The sequence below is a fragment of the Equus caballus genome, chromosome 3 (genome assembly GCF_041296265.1).
Source record: "Equus caballus isolate H_3958 breed thoroughbred chromosome 3, TB-T2T, whole genome shotgun sequence".
In the NCBI taxonomy this organism is placed as follows: domain Eukaryota; kingdom Metazoa; phylum Chordata; class Mammalia; order Perissodactyla; family Equidae; genus Equus; species Equus caballus.
This window is the reverse complement of record NC_091686.1, coordinates 88232244-88252206: the sequence shown is the minus strand read 5'-3', so window position 1 is coordinate 88252206 and position 19963 is coordinate 88232244. Positions and strand designations below refer to the sequence as shown.

At 35.9% G+C, this 19963-nt stretch overlaps 1 protein-coding gene across 4 annotated transcripts in view; it reads right to left on the bottom strand.

Moving 5' to 3' along the window:
• The window catches only part of GABRA2 (gamma-aminobutyric acid type A receptor subunit alpha2), a 129837-nt gene that overhangs the window by 50935 nt on the left and 58939 nt on the right, over window positions 1-19963 (bottom strand). For all 4 annotated transcript variants that reach the window (XM_070262501.1, XM_001496096.7, XM_014738841.3 and 1 more), the window contains 3 exons: window positions 7220-7440; window positions 5192-5274; window positions 529-672 (listed from right to left, as the gene is read on the bottom strand). In XM_070262501.1, coding sequence (XP_070118602.1) covers window positions 529-672; window positions 5192-5274; window positions 7220-7440 — 448 coding nt within the window. The remainder of the gene's footprint in view (window positions 1-528; window positions 673-5191; window positions 5275-7219; window positions 7441-19963) is intronic.

Below are 19963 nucleotides of genomic sequence, written 5' to 3'. Positions count from 1 at the left end.
ACTGTTACCAATTCTGAATTTCTCAATGCTGTATGTCCGCTCTAATTCACTTCAGTCAGCTCTATTCTATCCTCAGAGCTCCTTTCCTTTCTGCTCTCTGGGTTTACATCTGCCAGATGTACGATCATTAGTCCACACAGCTGCTTTTCCTTAGATGAGTGTGGCCCTTAGAAAGAGTGTCAGCTTTAGGGGGAAAATAATTAGAAAACTAGGAAAATTATAAGCCTGTTTGAAAGTAACTGGCTTATCTGAGAAGACACACACGCTTTGAATATGTAGCATATTTTACGCCAGTGTTTCTCAAACTTTAATGCACACCTTGGGGTCTCCTTGAAATCCTGTTAAAATGCAGATCCTGACTTAGTAAGGAGTCAGGCTTGAGACTCTGAATTTCTAAAAAGTTCCCAAGCACAGGCTATGCTGCTAGTTCTTGGACCCCAAGAACAAGAGGTTTTTAGAAAACTGACATCTCCAATGACTTGAACCCATTAATTTTCTTAGGAATTAGCTTTTCTTCATTTTACTAACCTGTACTGGATTTAATTGTCTCCTTCCCAATGGATTGGCCCAGCAGATCATATTGATTTAATCTAGAGCCATCGGGAGCAACTTGCACTGAATCAGATGCATTGTAAGTCCAAATATAAGTGACCTCTGAGGTTGTATATGCATCTGCAGGAAATCAGAAAAAAATCTTTTTAAGCACTTTAGTAAGAAGAATCAATACAGTGCAACATCAAAGGTTGTGTATTTCATAGAATCATTGTTTACTATAAAACTGATATTTACGGATCTCATATTTTAGAGTAAAAACGTCTCCTTGAAGTTTACAGCTTCAATATGAAGAGTGTGAAGCAGACCAAGAGTGACAACCATGACCAGGAGAGTATTTTCATTGCAACCACTTTAAGAGGTGAAGAGTGAATTTGTCTTTAGAGCCTGCAAAAATCATTGGGCCCAGAGACAGTTAAGATATTTCCCATAGTCCCAGGGTAGTAGGTTAAGACATGGTGGTAAACAGGTTATGAATGCCTATTTAAATAGTTTATTTAGAAATAGCAATTGCTCATGAAAGAACAATCATAATTTAAAACGATATTGCTTTCTGGACATAAAAGTAACTTAGTTAAGAATTAATGACTTAGTTATCATGATACAGCGCACTTCATTAAAAGAATAAGAACTAATTATTGCAGAAGATAGAAAATAAATGAGAATGCTATAGTTCCATCAAGTTGCAAACACTTTTGAAAACATGTTCATTTTACAATTAATTAATGCACACGGATCTCACTGGACTATGCTTTCACAGCATCCCAGTTAAGTTGTGAGTGGGCAGGAAGAGAAAAAATATATACAGACCAGGTGAAACTTCCCGATTTATGTGGCCAAGGATGCAGACCTCAGCAGAAGTGAGATGACTTTAGAACTGGAGGCCAGGCAGAATGGCTTGTCCTAGCCCGTCTCTGGCCCTGGCCTTTCCCTTGCACCCATCTGTCCTGATAGGGAACAGCTGACCTCTCCATGCAGGCAGAGTCTCTCCACAGTTGAATAAACAGACAAATCTTGCTATACTACTGACCTTTTGGAGAACTTCTACGCACTTTTGTTCAGGGGAATGTTTAGAAACATTAGTTAGTGCTGGCCCTTGAGCAACACTCAGCATCGCAGTCACATTGTCAATTGAGGGAGAGAAATGCCCAGCTGTCTCTGGTAATACCTCTCCCTCTAGCTCTCCAGGACACTGGAAAACTCATCTCATGTCCCTGCCATCTAGAAGTTTTCTAGTTTACTACTGTTGTGCTTGGGTGGTCCTGGTTCTTACCTTGATCTGAAGTCTTAGATCACAAATAAATTCCCACTCAGTCATCAGTAACAATAAAGTGAATGTTTATGAGTTTGTGTCTTATTCATTGTGTGGTGTTTTAATGGCATACTATGATGTCTGGTTTTCTGAATGTTGCTACCAAATGTTCATCAGTGAAATACTGTTTTTATTGACATGTGTTCACTTACATCCACAAGTAAATTATATTATGTGAAACAATTTTTGAAATGATTCTAAAAAAGTATATATGTATGTATATCTTCATATATGTATGTGTATATATATTACTAGCAGATATATTCACATAGTTTACATTTGAGTGAATTCCAGCTACTCTACGGTTTAAATTGTTATTAATTAATTTCAATTAATCATTGACGATTCTGCTGCTATGATTAATGAGTAACATTAGTAATGTGGATAACCAGCAATCCATTTGCAGGTCATCCAGCGGCTTATTTTGCTTTCTCCATGAATATATATCATGGCTTTCTCTTCAATAAAATTTCAAATGGTGCAGAACTTAATAAATCAAAAAAGACACATCACATGTGCCACTTTATATCAGAAGGCCTCACAATACTGAGTAGTTGTGAATCTTAATAAATTATGAAGTTTTTGTTTAAGTAAGTATAATAATCAACTTTTGAATTTTGAAGTTTACTTTTACACATAAATAAGGGAAAATGAAAGCCTACAAATGCAGTGACATTTTAAAGAAAGTGGTGAAACACTGATGGGCAGGGATTCTGTCTTCTTCATATCTACACTTTTCTCATGTGGTACAGTGCCTCACACAGAGAGAAAGTTCTCCATTCATTCTTGCCAGACTAATCAATAAACTCATAATATTCTATTTATGTTATTTACTGTTATAGAAGATGGAAATCTGGATAGGAGTCCGATAATATGTTAAAGAAAATGATGGATCTTTTCCCCCTGTCTTTTTGAAAAAGCCATCGTTGCATTCCATTAGTTAGGAAATGTTTTTCAGATTTTGGGTCTGTTGAGAGAAGACATGGCAGAAAGGATGCAAGGCAGATTGGAGGCACTCTCTGGTACACTAGCAAACATCCAAACCAGGAGGCCACTGCAAAGCTTCCCAGTAAAGTACAAAAGGAGAGAAGGTTTGTTTTACAAATGCATTATAAATTCCATCTCTAAATTAGGTTTTCATTAAATAATTTTATTTAATTCTGTTAAGTAATCCATTTTGAGTCATATTCTGCATTAAACATCAAATGCATAATGACTGATTCTTAATATTTGGTAACCAACAAAAATCCCCAAATCATTTCTAATCATGAATTTTTATCCAAAAATATAATTTGCAATTTCTTTGGGGCTAATGTACACAATATTCCTAGACTCCCATTCAGGAAGTTTTAAATAAGGCAAACAGCAAGGAAATATATAAAGATGTGAGGCAATAGGAATAAAACAAAACAAAATCAAATTCAGAACTGTAAATTTATAGAAAAGATGTTTCTTTTATTTGAGGACAACGATAAAGTTCCAAAAATTCCATCACTTGGGGGCAGACAAGACGGCTTTTAAGCGAGAGAGAAATAAATGACTAGAAGACAAAAATATGGCTGCTACTGCCAAAATATGTTGTGGCAACATTTTACAGTTTAGGTTTAGGTATGTAATACTCCATGCTGGTGTCCATACTTGTAACACTTACGCATCAAGCACCTACTATTGGCAAGGATAAACAAAAGGATATACAAATTGTTAATTCAATGTGTCAGAAAATAAACATGAATAAAACAAATAAAAAACAATTACTTAAACAGAGAATGCCTAACAACAAACTTTGTGTGTTGCTCAAATCACTTCTAGATATAGAAACCATATTGTCAAGCATGCAATATTCCACTACTCTGTGAATACACTATAAGGGATTTTTAAATTTTATTTAAGTTATTTTCAGGTGTATTTATTTCATAATCAGAATTGAGAAATCACATCATTTATGTTTGGTGTCTTAATGGCACTCACTTGTCCAGTGAAAAGTGTCTTTCCTTCTTACACCATCACAGCAGCTTGAATAAATCCCTTCTTTGGTATAAAGGCTTCTCAATGTTCCCTTTAATGTCACTTATGCAATGCAAATGAGTTTTTCTCTGCTGCATCTGCTGTAGTTTTCTCAGTATCATGTTTATGTTGTATAACATGATTGACTATCTTAAATAATTTTGGAAGAAATGCCAGTATTGCAGTGATGGTTTCCATGACAATAAAAGAAGGCTTTGTAGTTAAACAAAGAAAAGATTCTCAAAGAAAATTGAGAGCTGACACCTTTTGTAAGAATGAATGGAACAGAGTTGAACTTCTTATTCCACAAAACTACGGTCATGAAAATAATTAGAGAGTTTTGCATTCATATTAGTCATCATTTTTCCCTTTTCTTTCACTTGATACAGTCTGCAGGGAGAAGGCACACTATTCAGTGCTACATATTTTCAATCAGTTGGGAGAACTGCATTTCTGTTCAAGAGAATGAAAAGTCAAAAGATGCCCAGAATGGACAAAGACGGGAGTGCCAGAGAGAGTGAGGTTTCTGAAAAGGTCAGGCGATGGAACACACTCACACAAGAGAGAAGCTGCTTGGCTGTGCCCATGAATTTATCCTGAACCTGCCCTGAAGGCCTTGTGGGCCTAGGGAGATGATTTGACCTTCCTTCTTTTCAATTATTCCGGGAGAGTGAAAGCTTCTGCTTGACATACAAGATGTAACCTCAGTGACCTAAAGAATGGCCAAATGCGCAGAGCCTTTTCTGAAATATTCTATGTATACAAAAAGTGCCTGCATGTAGCAATCAGCTACGTCATCTCCTTCAAATTTATTTTAGGAAAAAAAATCCTTTCCGTTAGTTAGAAAGTAGAATGATAATTCTGTGCCTGCTTCTGTGCCTGCCATTTGCAACAGGGTGATTGCTACTTTAATAAACAATAGAATCTATCCTTTACAATTCATTCTTAGTCAACAAAAATGAAACAATTATTTTGCATTTTCAATGTGCCAGCACTTGGAAAAGAAGGTAAATGACATATTCATGACCTTCAAGGAGCTCCTGGCCTAGTTTTACACATGTACAAAAACACATAATGTTCTTTATTAGCAGTAAAGTAAGTGATAATTTAAACATCACGATTGCAATATAGTGATATTTGTGATTACAACAGGGCCAGCCAAGTAGTTCCTTGAGAGAAATAAGCATGTCTTTTACTTCTGTATCTTATTGGGCAAGCATTAAGCATTCCATAATATGGAAGAGAAACTATATAATTCAGCTGTGTTGCTGACTATCCCTGATATTATTGACCCAAAACATGTATCTTCATCCCCATACTTACAGCTTCCAAATTTCAGAGGACATGAATGAGCATCCATTGGAAAATCCTCCAAGTGCATGGGACATTCAGCTTGAACTGTAAGCCTAAAAGTCAAAATTCCACTCTTTGTTTAAGTAAATTGGCAAGTCAAGATAAATCACTCCTTACTGTTGTCAACAGAATTAATGATGAGGTGGGACCTTCTTTACAGCATCGTATTAGGCTAATCCACACTTAAATACATTTTTATTCTTTCACATTTAGATCATCCTTCCGAAGACATGAGCATATAAAAAGTCTGAGCTCAAGTAACAATATTTATTTATGAATATATTTTATGTAACCATTTTGTACTCTGGTTTGTTAAGTAAAGAAGTTATACATGCATCTTTGGAGGGCTATTTTCCCATTAATCTCACTATTAACATTTAAAATCTTAGAGAAAAAATGAAAAAAATCTCCATTGTTAAAAGAACGTCACCTTCCCCATCACGTCATCTACTATCTAGCAAAATTGATATGAGAATTCAATATTGGCTCACAGAAGCTCCCTTCAAAAACAGGTAAATTATGAATAAGCATTATGTACTGTATATAGATACATGGATATAAATATAGAAGTAGATATGGATACATATGTACATGTATCTCCTGGAAATATCTTGCTGCGTTTAGACTGTTGGCTATATTATGGACACAAGGTATGAATGCTAAATAAATACATTTTCTGTATCTACATGATCACAATAAAGGATAATCATAGGAAACTTGTTATAAAGTTATAAATGATTCCATTTCACACAAAGGCAAAGTGGATAAAACAGGTACTAAATTGAATTTAGAGAAGAACCTCTTATGATGAGCAAAGCAAATGTGGCCAACAGTTTAATTACAGCTTATATACTTCTAAGAGTATTTAAGCTGAACCGCAGCCAATATTTTCTACCACTTTGTGTATTCTCTGCCTATATTTTGTTTAAACTCAAAATTTCCAATCATTGTCTCAATCCACAGGAATGATCAAGGTGTAAAATCAACAGGGGTACTGCATCTGTATGGCAAGATTCAGAGGGAGAGGCAGAAGGAACAGCTTAGACTTCCATTGTAGGCAATGGTCATTCAGTAATGAGTCCTCAAGAGATTTTTCTTTAAAGACCAAGACTGTATTATTGACCCTTCTCAAATGTTTCACAATTAAAATCTACCACAACATTTCATATGAAATAACAATACATCAAATGCCTGGAACAAACACCGGTCTGTATATAAGGCTGATGGTTATCCATGCTTTAAAGTCTTTATTAAACATGCTAATTTTAGATTCTACATCATTTTATTAGATTTGTGTTTGTTTTCTTTGTTACATAAAACAAATAACTTATTTTAAAAGACTAATTCATGGGAATAGTTAGAATAGTTGTTATTAGAGTCCATACCTGTATATTCCTTTAGATAATTTTTTAAGGTTGAATCATATGAAATGCTACATGACACTTTTTGATTTACAAAATGGCAACTTCATATGATTCAATCTAATACATATGCTTATGGTATCCAATACTTGTGAGCCTTATTAAATAAAAACTATCACTCTGAATTTTAAAAATATCGTTTTCTTTAGGGTTGCTTCATAAGGAGGGTCAAATACTAAATTAAGTAAAAGCTTGCTTAAAAATCACTTAAATTTTTGATGGAAAATCTTATGAGACATTAAAAATAAACTTACATGCTGGTATAAAGAAAATTTTAAGTCACGCTATTAAACTGTGCTTAATTAAAATGTAGCGTGAAAAGTAAATCGACGAAAAGATCAATTCTTAATAGTTAAGGCAATTTTTAAGTTTTAACACACTAAGATGAGAGTCAAACTCATAAACACTATTTTATTTTTGCTTTTTTTAATATCCAAGCATTTACAAAGCATATTATGGTACTTCTAACCTGTTATGAAAATGTTCAATTTATGCTAATACTTCAACTAAGTTGGCCAGTTTTTTAATAAGGGATTTCTCAGCATTTAAATGCCACAAACCAAACCTAAAAACATACCTCATTGTGTACAGCAGAGTCCCATCATCCTGGATTCGAAGAAGCTTATTTGGCATTGTCATATTATGAGCTACCGATTTCTTCCCATTGTGAAAGAAGGTATCTGGAGTCCAGATTTTGCTAGCCATTAAATTGTTAAGTCGAAGGATGTTCATAGGACCTTTAAATTTTAATCGTTCATCTTTCCATTTTTGTCGAAAGAAAACATCTATTGTATATTCCTGAAATATAAAATAGGATTCTTTTGAAAATAATAAATTTTTTGGATACAAGAACACTATAAAATTCCAATAAAACTAATAAATAGTTTAAAAAAGAAAGCTATACTGAGAGAAGTAAATTTTGAATTAGAAAGATCATTCCTTAATCTTATAAATAAATGTTGCCACTTACAATGGGGAAAAGCATGTGTATTTACACAATTAGCTACATATTGTTATGAAAATGAAAGAATACATTCACGTTATCTGTTCTCTTTCGGTTGAACAAGATCTCAGTCAAACTGCTTGACTGCATCCCATGGTTTAGAACCACTCAGAGAGGAGGCAGGCTGGCGCAGGGTTTGAGTGGATTGTTTTAAGTCATTTATCTCAAGAAAGAATGAACAAGCAACCATCTCGGTAGCAAAAAAAGAAAAAGAAACAACTATCAAACACGCTGTCAGCTCTGCTCTGTATGAGTCATCATCTCCTGTTGCCAAAGAAACTGTAGAGTATCATATTTTTTTAATCCTAAAATATGTTAAGATACCATATTGTTAGCAGGAATGCATTAGAGGATGATGATTTTAATAAAGTTTATTTAATGAAATTACTTGTAATAAAAATACTTTAAGTTCTTAGAATACTTAAAACGCAAATATTTTGCAAATAAACTTCCTTAGCTTAAAATGTAGTTTTAAATATTCACACAGACCAGTTAGTGGTCAATTCCTCTACTGTCTTTCTCCCATACTTTATTAGCTGAATCTCTCTCCCTCTGATTCTCATTCCCCCGTCCCTCTCCCTCCTACCTTCCTTTCTCTCTCTATCTCTGTCTTTCTTAGGATAAGAGAATGTGTACATTTTAGACGAGATATACAAATCCACAACTGTGAATACTGAACAATCTATCAGATGTGAAATGTTTTGTCAATGCATGTTTGTGCAAACACTCACATGATAAATAATTAAAATATTCAATGACACACCTGAGATTGGAAATTCAGAAACTGTACTTTGGCCACAAAGCCACAATTATCAAACGTTTGAAAATAAATGCTTCAGCAATTAGCAATTGAACTCAACTAAAATTGCGTGTGTAAAAAAGGACAGATTAAAAATACCATATACTTATGAAAATATCAAACCATTTGTACAAATTCTAATCAAGTAAACGAAAATAATTGATCCCCAGTGATCTCTCAAAAATTAAATGGAAGAAGATAATAAGTATCAGCCATAGGTAATGGCAAACGAACAGGAAAGGAACAGTGTCTCTGGGCTATCCTCCTAATCCTCGGGAGAAAACTACATAATCAAATCCACCCTCACTCTCTGCAATTTAGTCATTGTTTTAAATGTTTCATTCCACAGAAATGGAATTCAATTAAAAAAAAACTAGATTAAGAGATGAGTCTTTGTATATAAGTTTTTGTGCAAGTGTTTCTTTCCAACTGTGGTTCCCTCGAATCCAAGCCAAGTGTGACTACATATGACATTTACTTTTCCAGGCAAACTGAATTTATTTTACAACTTTTTATAAAACTTCAAATTCAATTTTTCCATTTCTGTAAAATTATGATATGTTTTATCTGTCTCAGAAGCTATTGCTACGACAATCATTTCCTACAGACCTACCACATAGAGAGTAAGTTTCAGGTGATCGCTTTTAAAAATTGTTTTTCAGAATATCATTTGTTTCTGAGCATTCACAGTGTCCCAAATGTGCCCTACCAACCAATCCAGTGTGATCTTGGCCTTTTTCTCCCACCCCCAGCAGGCACAGTCATGTTACACTCTCGACAATTTTAACAATCCCCACTGCTTGCCATTCCTCAAACACAGCAAGTTCCCTACCTGCCTGGAGCAAGAACTCTACTCACAACCACACTCCCAGTCCTTTGAACACCTGGAAAATACACAGTCAGCTCTCTCTGTGTCTTTATCACTCATAAAGCCATTACTGCAAGATCATATACTGCAATTATACATTTGATCCTCTGCCTCCCAACTAGCTTGCAAATCTTCAAGAAAAGGACTGTGGCTTTCATTTGTGTATTATTTTATTTTGTCTTTAGATATATAAGAGCATATAAAGAATATTACAAACACCTTGTAACCATCACAAGCAGAAATGTTGTCACAAATATCACTGAAGACTTCCCTCTCCTGTTTATCTCTCCTTAATCACATTCCCCTACTCTCTGAGGAAACAATTATCTTGAATTTAATGTTTATGATTCCCATACACATACTTAGACATTTACTATATATGTGTTCTGTGTCTCATTTTTAACATTTATAGAAATGGTACCACACTGTGCATATTTTTCTGACGCTTGGCTTTTTTAGTTACTTCTTGAGAGCTATTCATGGAAATACATGTAGTCCTTCTATTCATTTTTTCTCCCCCGAGGAAGATTAACCCTGCGCTAATTACTGTCAGTCCTCCTCTTTTTGCTGAGGAAGCCTGGCCCTGAGCTAACATCTGTGCCCATCTTCCTCTACTTTATATGTGGGATGCCTACCACAGCATGGCGTGCCAAGCGGTGCCATGTTGGCACCTGGGATCCAAACTGACAAACCCCGGGGCCGCCGAGAAGCGGAACGTGTGCACTTAACCGCTGTGCCACCGGGCCGGCCCCCCATTCTATTCATTTTTACTGCTATGTAGCAGCCCCTTGTAAGAATATTTCACAATCTTCAATTTTTTCCTTGATCTTGAATTTTTTTTCTTTTTCCAATTTGTCACTATTGTAAGTAATACTGCTATGAACATTCTTGTACAGCACTTTAGTACAAAGGTGTAAGAGTTAGTTTAAACCAGAGGTCAGGAAACTTTTTCCGTAAGGGGCAGTTAGTAAGCATTTTAGGCTTTGCAAGCCATATGGTCAGTACGACAACTACTCAACTCTGCTCTTGTGCAAAAGCTCCCAGAGACAATAGATAAATGAGTGAGAGTGGTATGTTCTAACAAATCTTTGTTCACAAGAATAGGCAGCTGACAGGATTTGGCCCTAGCATGCCCACCACTGCTCTAGAGTAAATTGATAGTAGGATTACCAGAAATTACCATATGTGCATCATAAAGAGAGAGGCTTGAGCAGAAGCAAGATAATTAGCTTAGAGCAGTAGTTTACAAAGTGTGTGGGTGCGTGGGGGGCATCTATTTGGGTGTAGGAAGAAAAATAATGGAACCTTTATTTTTATATAGAATTCTTATCTAAATATAAGAAGCAAATGAAGCTTTGCTAACAGATCATACGTGGAATGATACTGGCACTCTCACTACGTCCATAAGTAGATGACGGGCATGTATGTAAGGCATCCTATGGAAAGAGAATGAGCCACAACAGGGAATGGTCAAGTGATACCTCATTAATTTGCTGTCAGTGTACTGTGATTTGTACTCAGATGAGTTTGCAAGTTATAATATCTAGTTTCGATTAAACTAAATAGTGAAAATGACAAGTGGCTTCAAAAACTATTGCTAAATGACACCATGGATTGTATTCACCATGGGAATATCACTTCTATGCCTGATATGAGCTCTTCATTAGGCACATTAGGAATTATGAACTAATCAAGTCTAAAAAGAAATCTGCAAAAGCAAATTTACAATTATCAGTGAAGCTATTTAAAATGTGGTTTTACACCCATTGTGATAAGCTTCATCTGAAGCACACGTTGTACCTTGAAATGCTGGTTAATGACAGCATAAGGCCATTGCAAATACTAAGTTATTTTAAAAACGAAGCATCAAGAATATGAAGACAGACATCTAAAATTGGTGGATGGGTTTTAAAAAATTAGCAGGATGGTTCAATAACCAATAGCCAATGACACACTTCTTAAATTTGAATTTACATAACTTTTTCATCTACAACAGTCATCAAAATTAGTATTAAAATAATATGAATTTAGAATCAGACCTTTGGATTGCTATATTATAAAGTATTTAAGAAAGATATTTAAAAATAATAAAGCATATTTAACTATATTAATTGCTAAAGTATTATTATGAAGAGCAATCTTAAGTGAGAGCAAAATCTATTTAATTAATAAACATAATTATCCCTGAAATAACATGTATTTTAACTTCATCCCATTCCAATTTCTGCTTTAGTGCTTATGTTATAATATTTCAATATATAAATACAAAAGCATATAGATATAGATATATAAATACGTAAACAAATAGAGTTGATTCACTAGTTTTCATGGTTTTTAATGCTTTATAGACGAAACAGCAGGGAAAGGAGACATTTCAATCAAATAATATTTATTTCCTATCCACTAAGTACAACAGGATTTCCAAACAAATGATTTGCATCTGATTTCCATACATGTATATATAATGCACACTCTCAGTATTTGAAAAGAATATTCTTGAAAGTTTCCTTAAAATGTACCTGATGTTTTCCATGAGTATATCCTAATGTAGTAATTATTTGTGTATTACAAGAAAATTGCCAGAGAAGTACAAAACAATGCAACTGCTTCGTACAAACAAGACAGACCGATGAACTGAGATTCTAAAAGAAAGAAGTATCACCAAGATCAACTACAAAATCTCTCAGAGAATATACCAACAACTAAGAAGCAGATTTAGAAAGAAAGAAAAAAATTCACCAGCATATATCAGCACGCAGTTATCCTATGGCCTATGTATAGAAGATGTGAGGCTGACTGTTGGGTGAGACTAAAGAGTTAAAGAATCTATACACTTCAAGACTTGAAAAATTCTTTATAGAAAATTTAATCCAACTTCTGCTTTTTATTGATGGGATTATAGATAAATTCAGTGACATTCCTGTTTCCAAGCTTGTTAGGGGCAGAACCCAGAAAAGGATGCAGTTTCCAGTCCAATGTTTTTACTACCACTAAGTATTCCATAATTTGTATTGCAAACAATGAAATCACTCTCTATTACACAGCTTATTGTACAAACATGATTTCAAGGACAGTAACTTAGTGAAGACAGCATATTTTTTAGTGCCTGGCTACATTAATTATAAGTCATTGCTTGTAGCCAATTTCTGAAGAATTATATCTATCCACTAAAACATAATCAAATTGTAGGATTGCTCTTGGAGCGATTTCACATTTACATTGATTTACCAAGTATGTTTTAAAGTAAGAAAATTTATTTCATTATACCCTTTTTGCTAATAAAGGCTAGTCTCCTTTGAGTAAGTTCCAATCAGTGTATTTCTTCTATAACGAAGAAAAATGTGGTTTATGAAGCAGGTTTGTAGCAATTAAAGAAACAACACCCTTGGAATATACAAGAATAGTTAAGCTCAAACACTTTCAGTTGGTACTCAAAGGGGCATGAACAACAAATTAAGCCCAGTATTAGCATTGCAAAAAATTGCAAAAAGTGAGAAGCTTAAGAACAGATCAGCCAAGTGTCAATAAACCCAATTAGTATAAGATCATAAAAGCCTATTATGCAAAGATGCTCACACAAAGACAGACTGCAGAATACCACGGCAACTGTGTGATCCAACCGGGAGGTAGGTAAGATGGCTGGGCTTTCTTTTTGGAACTAGAGGTTGGGCAAGTTTCACAAACAAATTAGAAACTGATACTAAAGATTCAGATTCTAATAGTAGATTAGTAAAATATATCCAATCAAACTATTCAAAATGATTAATAGTTATAATATGTTAACTGCAATTCACTTTGATATAATTTATTTAAAATTCACAATAATCTTATTCAATATGCAAAAGTATCCCTATTTCATAGGTGGGGAATACTTCAGAAGCCATATTTATTTTAAAAGAAAGAGAGAAAGTGATATAATTTATTTAAAATTCACAATAATCTTATTCAATATGCAAAAGTATCCCTATTTCATAGGTGGGGAATACTTCAGAAGCCATATTTATTTTAAAAGAAAGAGAGAAAGCCAAAATTTAATCTCAAACCTTATGCTTCCTAACACCATGCTCTTTTTGTTACAGCATATATAAAAATAATCCTTGGAGGCAGGACATCAGAATGAAATTTCCTTCTTTTATAGACCAATAAATGGATGCTAGTCACGGATTATGAAAGGTTACAGGGAGAATTTAGCTGCAGAGCTGAGACTGGAGTTTTAGAATCTCTGTCAAAGTCTTCTTTCCACATTTAAAACTGACTCAAACACAAGATCGAAGGAAAAAATAATAAACTGAGTAATAAGAAGGAGCTGTAAAGAGCATGGGATCTTAAGTCAGGTAAACCAGAGTACTTGAGCTTGAGCAGGTTATTTAATTTCTGTTTATTTCAGTTGACTTATCTGCAGAATGGTGATAATAATAGAACTTACTTCATGTAAGGATGAAGTGAGATAATATGTCTCAAGTGCCTAGAAACAGTTTGGACATCAAGGAAGGTATGAATTACCTTCAAAGTATCCTTCTGCCCGCATTCCCCACACTCAACAAAAGGTGACCTGACAAGGGAGGGACACCCAGCAGCAAAAGGTCACAAAGTAAAGTGCCAGGGGCAGAGGCTGAGTAGGATGCCACAAGAGGTCCATTAAAGAATAAGCCACTCGTGTGTTTTGTGTTTTGGGCAACAAAGAGATCCCTGAGAAGAAATCGCAAGTGTGCCCCATGAGAGAGCCTGCTTTTATCTACCAGCCATACAAATGGCCAAGAGAGAACCACTAACAGAACAAACCAAGTAATAAGATATTTTTCCCCCTTTTCATAATCTCCCCTCTCCTTACCTCAATTCTGGAAGACCCAGACAGAGGAGAGGACAGGATCATGGCCTGTCACCCACTGTACATCCCTTAGCTGTGAACACGGCTGAGAAAAGGAGAGAAGATCTAAATGGCATAAGAGATTGATCTTTAAATTGGACAGAACCGGAGTCTTTGATATTTGAAAGTGAACAGAAAGCCACAGGATGCACCTGAGATACGGTCATGATGTGGGGAAAGAAGATGCAAAGAATGAGGTGTTGTTGAGTTTGGTCAGTTGAATTTCTAAAGCCTCTGGAATAGTCCAAACGTTTTCTCACGGCCTCCAAGGCCCTGCATAACATCTCCCTTCTTTACCTCTCTAGCCTACCACATGACAACTCTCCACCACATGACAACTCTCCACCACATACTCTGCCTACAGCAATACAGATATTGCAGGGTCTCTGGTGTGTCATGCTCCACCTCACTACCCTTATTCATCTCTGTTGCAGTCTCTCTTCCCTATCAATGCCTACATCTGGCCAACTTTTACTCCACAGGGAGAACAAGGACCATGACCACCTTCTTCCATGCTATATCACGAGCATCTAATAAACTGCCTAGAACATGGGAAATTAATAATAATCAGTCCATGAATGAATGAATGAGAGGAGTCCTTGGAAAATAAACGTTCTAACAAGAATTCTGGGCAACAGAGCTTGACTACTAGATTAGGAGAAAGGCATCAGTAGAGGCAGATGGTGGAAAAGCTCTTAGATATCTTTTGCAGTCACCTGAATGCAACACTCTAATTCTTAAATTCGCAAGTGTTAAGTGTGTCTGTATAACTATATTAAACTAATCACAGTAGGAATTTCTTGTGTATAATAGGTATATTTTAAAGAATCTTGACACATATCATAAAGGACCAGACCATAACAAGTTCTCTGCTAACAGAGATCTACTTGTTTTAAAGTTTTATTTAGGGGTGCTTTTATGGCTTTTGGGGGGCAATTGGCTATAAAGCCCTTCATGATCTGGCTCTGATTTATTTTCTAGCCTCATTTCGCCCCAAATCCCTAAGAGCATTCTAGGTTCCAGTCACACTGAACTTTTACATTGCACTAAACTCAACAAACTCTTTCAATTTCTGCTAAAACATTCTTCCTGTTACGTGGCTCACCCATCCTTATTTGTCCACCTCAGCTATTTTCTTTTCACGGAGACCTTATCAGATAGAGATATCCTCTACCCACATCCCCTCTGCTACCATATTAATCCATAAATACTTCAAAAGGAATCATGGTCACAGCGTTTTGAAATGGATGATTTTTCTTAGCTGTCGCCCCACAACACTGTAAACAACTTGAGGCCAAACATTGGTTATACTTAAGTATTCAGCTCCTGACACTGTGACAGACAGAGTACGTCCTGAGAAATCTTGTTGAAATGAACAAATACAACTCATGCCTTCCAGTAGCTCAGGCTGCAGTAAAGAAGAAAGACATGTAAAGATTTTTATAAGCCAGTGTGCAAAGCCATAAAAATATGTGAATACCATGTGGTGGCGCACAAGGACAAGAAGGACTGACTCTACTTGGAGTAGCCTAGGAAAACATCAGAGAAGATGAAATTTGAGCTTGGCCTCGAATAAATGAAAGATCCCCAATTGTCAGAGGAGGAAAGCATAACAAGAACAGGGAAAAACATCTGCAAGGCCAGAGAGTTGTTAAAGATGATGGCATGTTCAGAGAACAGTGGGAAGTTTAACGCAATCTTTAAAAATAAAAGCCTCATGGAGAGTTAGAATGCCTTACAGCTACTGCCCTCTGTCTCACCTCCCATCCTCAACCACGTTGCTTAAAAATGTTGCCTCCACTCTTTCTCCATTTCCTCACCTCCCACAAGCCTCAACCCACTGCAATCTGGCTGCTTTTACCACGCTCAGCAAATACCTCCTTGTTCTTAATCTAATGACAAATTCTCTTCTCGGCCTTATAATATATGACTCTGTTGTTCTCTCCCTACTTTTGCAATGCTCTCCTGCACTGACATTAAAACCATGTTCTCCTGGTATTGTGGGAAACCATTAGGAAAATCTTCATCGTGGGATCTGAGACCTTCTGTGTTTGCCAACAATCCATGTGTAATGGTATCTCCTGGAAAATGTATGGCAGTAACATCAAGAGATAATATCTATTATTCTTAATCAAGGCAAACAAGTTCTGCGCGGCTTTCCCCAAAAGACAGGTTCCACCCTTGCAGCCTGGGGAAAGAACATGCAATCTCTGCAATTTTTATTTTAAAAGTCACTTTGTGTTCAGAAGTTATAGTAGTTGTTTGCTATTTTGTTTATACAAAAGAATGAGTGGGAGGGGGTAAGGAATGGCCCCCTCTCAAGGAAGCCAAGAGAGCTATGACTGGCTGTAGTTGGTTCCTACAACCCTCCCTCCTGCAGGAAGGTAATGGATGGAGTCAAACTAGTCAAACTGCCTTTATCTGCACTCTTTTCTGGAACTGTTACCCCATTCTCCAGGTGAAGTTTTACTGTGGGCAAAACCTACGGGTTCTTCCCATTACCAAATAAATTATAGCAACTTCAGTATACAGAATCCTACCTTGACAGAGGGCTGTCAGTGATACAGATAATCTGACTACTGAATCTCATTCATTGCATGTGATAAGGAATAAAAGGTAGTGGCCTCTGACTTCTGTGGCTACAGATCAAAGCAGAGTCTAGCTCAGAGAAGGGAATCACCCTGCATTTTGACAGACATCCATGGTTGCTCCTTCTCAGTCTCCTCTGCCTTTTTTTTATCCTCTTGAATTCTAGAGTTTCTGTGAAAGTATGATGACCATTTTACTCTCATCTCTTTCCCTGAACCAATTTTATGTATGCCCATGGTTTTTAACTACTATCAGATGGCTCCGAAAATCAACTGCACTCTCAGCCCTTCTCTTGAGCTCCAGACCTGTCTGCTACCCAGACATCTCCAAATAAATCTCTCACAGAAATCCCAATTCACTATGTCTGAAACATAAATACTCTTCTCCTAAACACCAAAACAAAAGTAAAAACTTTTCTTCCTGTATTTCACATCCCAGTAAATTGTACCACCATCCACCCAATCTCCTAAACCTTCATCCTCAACTTCTCCCTTCAATCCCTATATCCAACAGACCACCAAGTCTTATGAATTCCACCACATGGAGGTCTTTTAAATCTCTTCAGTTCTTTCCATCTTCACTACCACTACCCTGGTCCAGTCCACAATCATTTCTTGCCTGGAATGCAACTGCTTTCAAACTAGTTTTTCCTTTCCTCATCCACTAATACAAATTACCGGAATGCAGAAAATCAAGCTCTGTCCCATCCCTTCTACAGAACCCCTACCCTCCACCAATCCTAAAATGGCCTTTTGCTGCCCTCAGCATAAAGTCAAATACTTTAACCTGTTAAGATGCAGACTGTCATGCCCCACAACTAGAAATTATGATTCCGCAAATCATAGTAGGAGCCCAAGAAATAATTGTTTTAATAAATAACTCCCGGTGATTCCAATACAAGTGTTCATGAATCCCATTTTGAGGAACATTATTAAAAACCTAAGAGGATGCCGAAAAATATTGTCTGAATAAATGAATATTCCTCAAGTCTAATTCATATCCTTCCAAAATATCAATTGATAATCAACTTCTTCATGCTAGCTTTAAAGTAAGTAAACATTATTACGTTACTTTTGATATACAATACTTGCCATGTTTGTAGCAGTTTTCCTTATCTAGTTACATTTAATAATGACAATTTCTGATGAGCTAACAAATAAATCCAGTGTCGATTTTTGAACAAGTATTGAGATTTCATAACTCTCTAAACCTCCCTATGATGTTAATTACCAAACTACATAACATCCCGATAGCTTCTGCACTCTATGTTTTCATAAGATGGAAAAGTATTAACCAAGGGGACCTATATGATTAATAAAACAAGGTCACCACTTACCTGACTGCCTATTTCTTAACAGTATAAGGGTAAACTCTGGATCAGAAATTTTGAGATGACTTCAAAGTTTTCCTTGTTCAAGTTCTAACCCTAACACTTAGCACTGCAAGAGACAATCATTTGAGCTGAGGTTCCTTGTCTAGGCTTGGTAGCAATACCATTTACGCTTGAAGAATATGCATACACAGTGAAAACATTTACTAATATGGGAAAAGCCATCCATCCTATATAGAAACCAAGGAAAGAAAAAAAACAAAAGACAGAAGAGTGAGCTATAAATTACTAAAATGTACATGCCTACTACAAACTTTTTCAACTGTCAGCTACTAGTACATTCAAAAGTATAATTACCTATTTACTCATGAATTTTTGAAAGTTGAAATAAAAGACTTTTAAACTTAATTGCAGACACTGTAATTAGAATCTTTCATTATAATTTAGATCTGCAACTTTCTTTGGACAATTACACTGGTTAATAATTCTGGGACAGCAGTGTGTGCATGTATGTGTGTGTGTCTGTGTTCTTTTGGTTCTTAATTCTTTTTGCTATGCCTCTTTTTCCTCTCAGGCTAATGTCACAACAAATCTACATCACTGATCTGAACAGGAGGACTTAGGGGTTGAGGTCTTGCTACTGAGTATGCACACTGCATAGAAATAAGAGTGTTATCACCTAGGCTACTAAAAGTGAAATTAAACTTATTCTTTACTTTTTCCCCATTACTAAATTGCTTCTGCAAGACATGACTTAGATATCTTCATATCCACTTTTACATAGGGGTAACAATAATACGGGTGTGTTTTCCCTCTGTATCATAATACATTTTTCTCTTTAGTGTCACATCCAAGTTTCATTTCTTGACCTGGCCATCTATACTAACGTAAACTCAAACTTTAACGCATTATTTATCTTGCTTTCCAGAAAAAGTAATATAGAAATTAAAAATCACTCCATTTGATCATCAGGAAGACCAAATCATTTGTCTTCACAAAATGTATACATGTTTTTAAATTAAGCATTATCTACTCCAATAAATTTACAATATGAGTGTGTGTGTGTGTGTGTCTGTATTGTATATACATAAGTTACACAACTTTCATTTTCCTCAGCTTCATCTTCTTTAGATTTGGACAAATATCAAACAGTACCTGTTCAGTGATCCAACTATCTCTTGACTCTTAATCAAAATCCTCCCCATATCACACATCATTATGTATACCCATTATCAGTGTATTGATTCTCAGCTCCAAGTCTATCCTCCTTTCTCCTTCTTTGTGATACAGGGAAGGATTCTGTAAACACTGCTCCTATGCCAACTCACACAACATTAGGCTTGGTCAATACAAAGTGGTAGAGGAATACTCCAACGTCACGGAAAGAGAAGAGGGCTTTTCTGTCTGGTTCTCTTTCTGGTTCAGATGCATTTTCATTCTTTGGTACAATTTCAAAGGACTAGCATGTTGTGAGTTTTCAGCCACTAGGCAGGATGCTCTCATGGACTGGTTTCCGCATGTACCTTCACATGTTTCTTTACCTGCAGCAGTGGCGTGTTTCTGTAGCAGTAACATCCTCTCAAGGGGATCTGAATCTTGGTCCCAGGGGGGAAGGACTCTCTCCAAGGACTTAGTTCCTTCCTTGTTCATCACGCTTCACTCCTAGAAGTAGATGCTGCCTTCTGCATTGCTAATTCTGTATTGCTTGGAGTCTTCTTTTATCCTGTTCTATTATTTAACCACCTTGTACTGGTTAATAATTCATTATATTAGATTTTCTCTGTTCAAATTATGTTATGGATCCTTTCCTCTGACTGGATTCTGACGATAGAGTAAGTAGGTGCCCACTTGGTGGTCTTGCCATT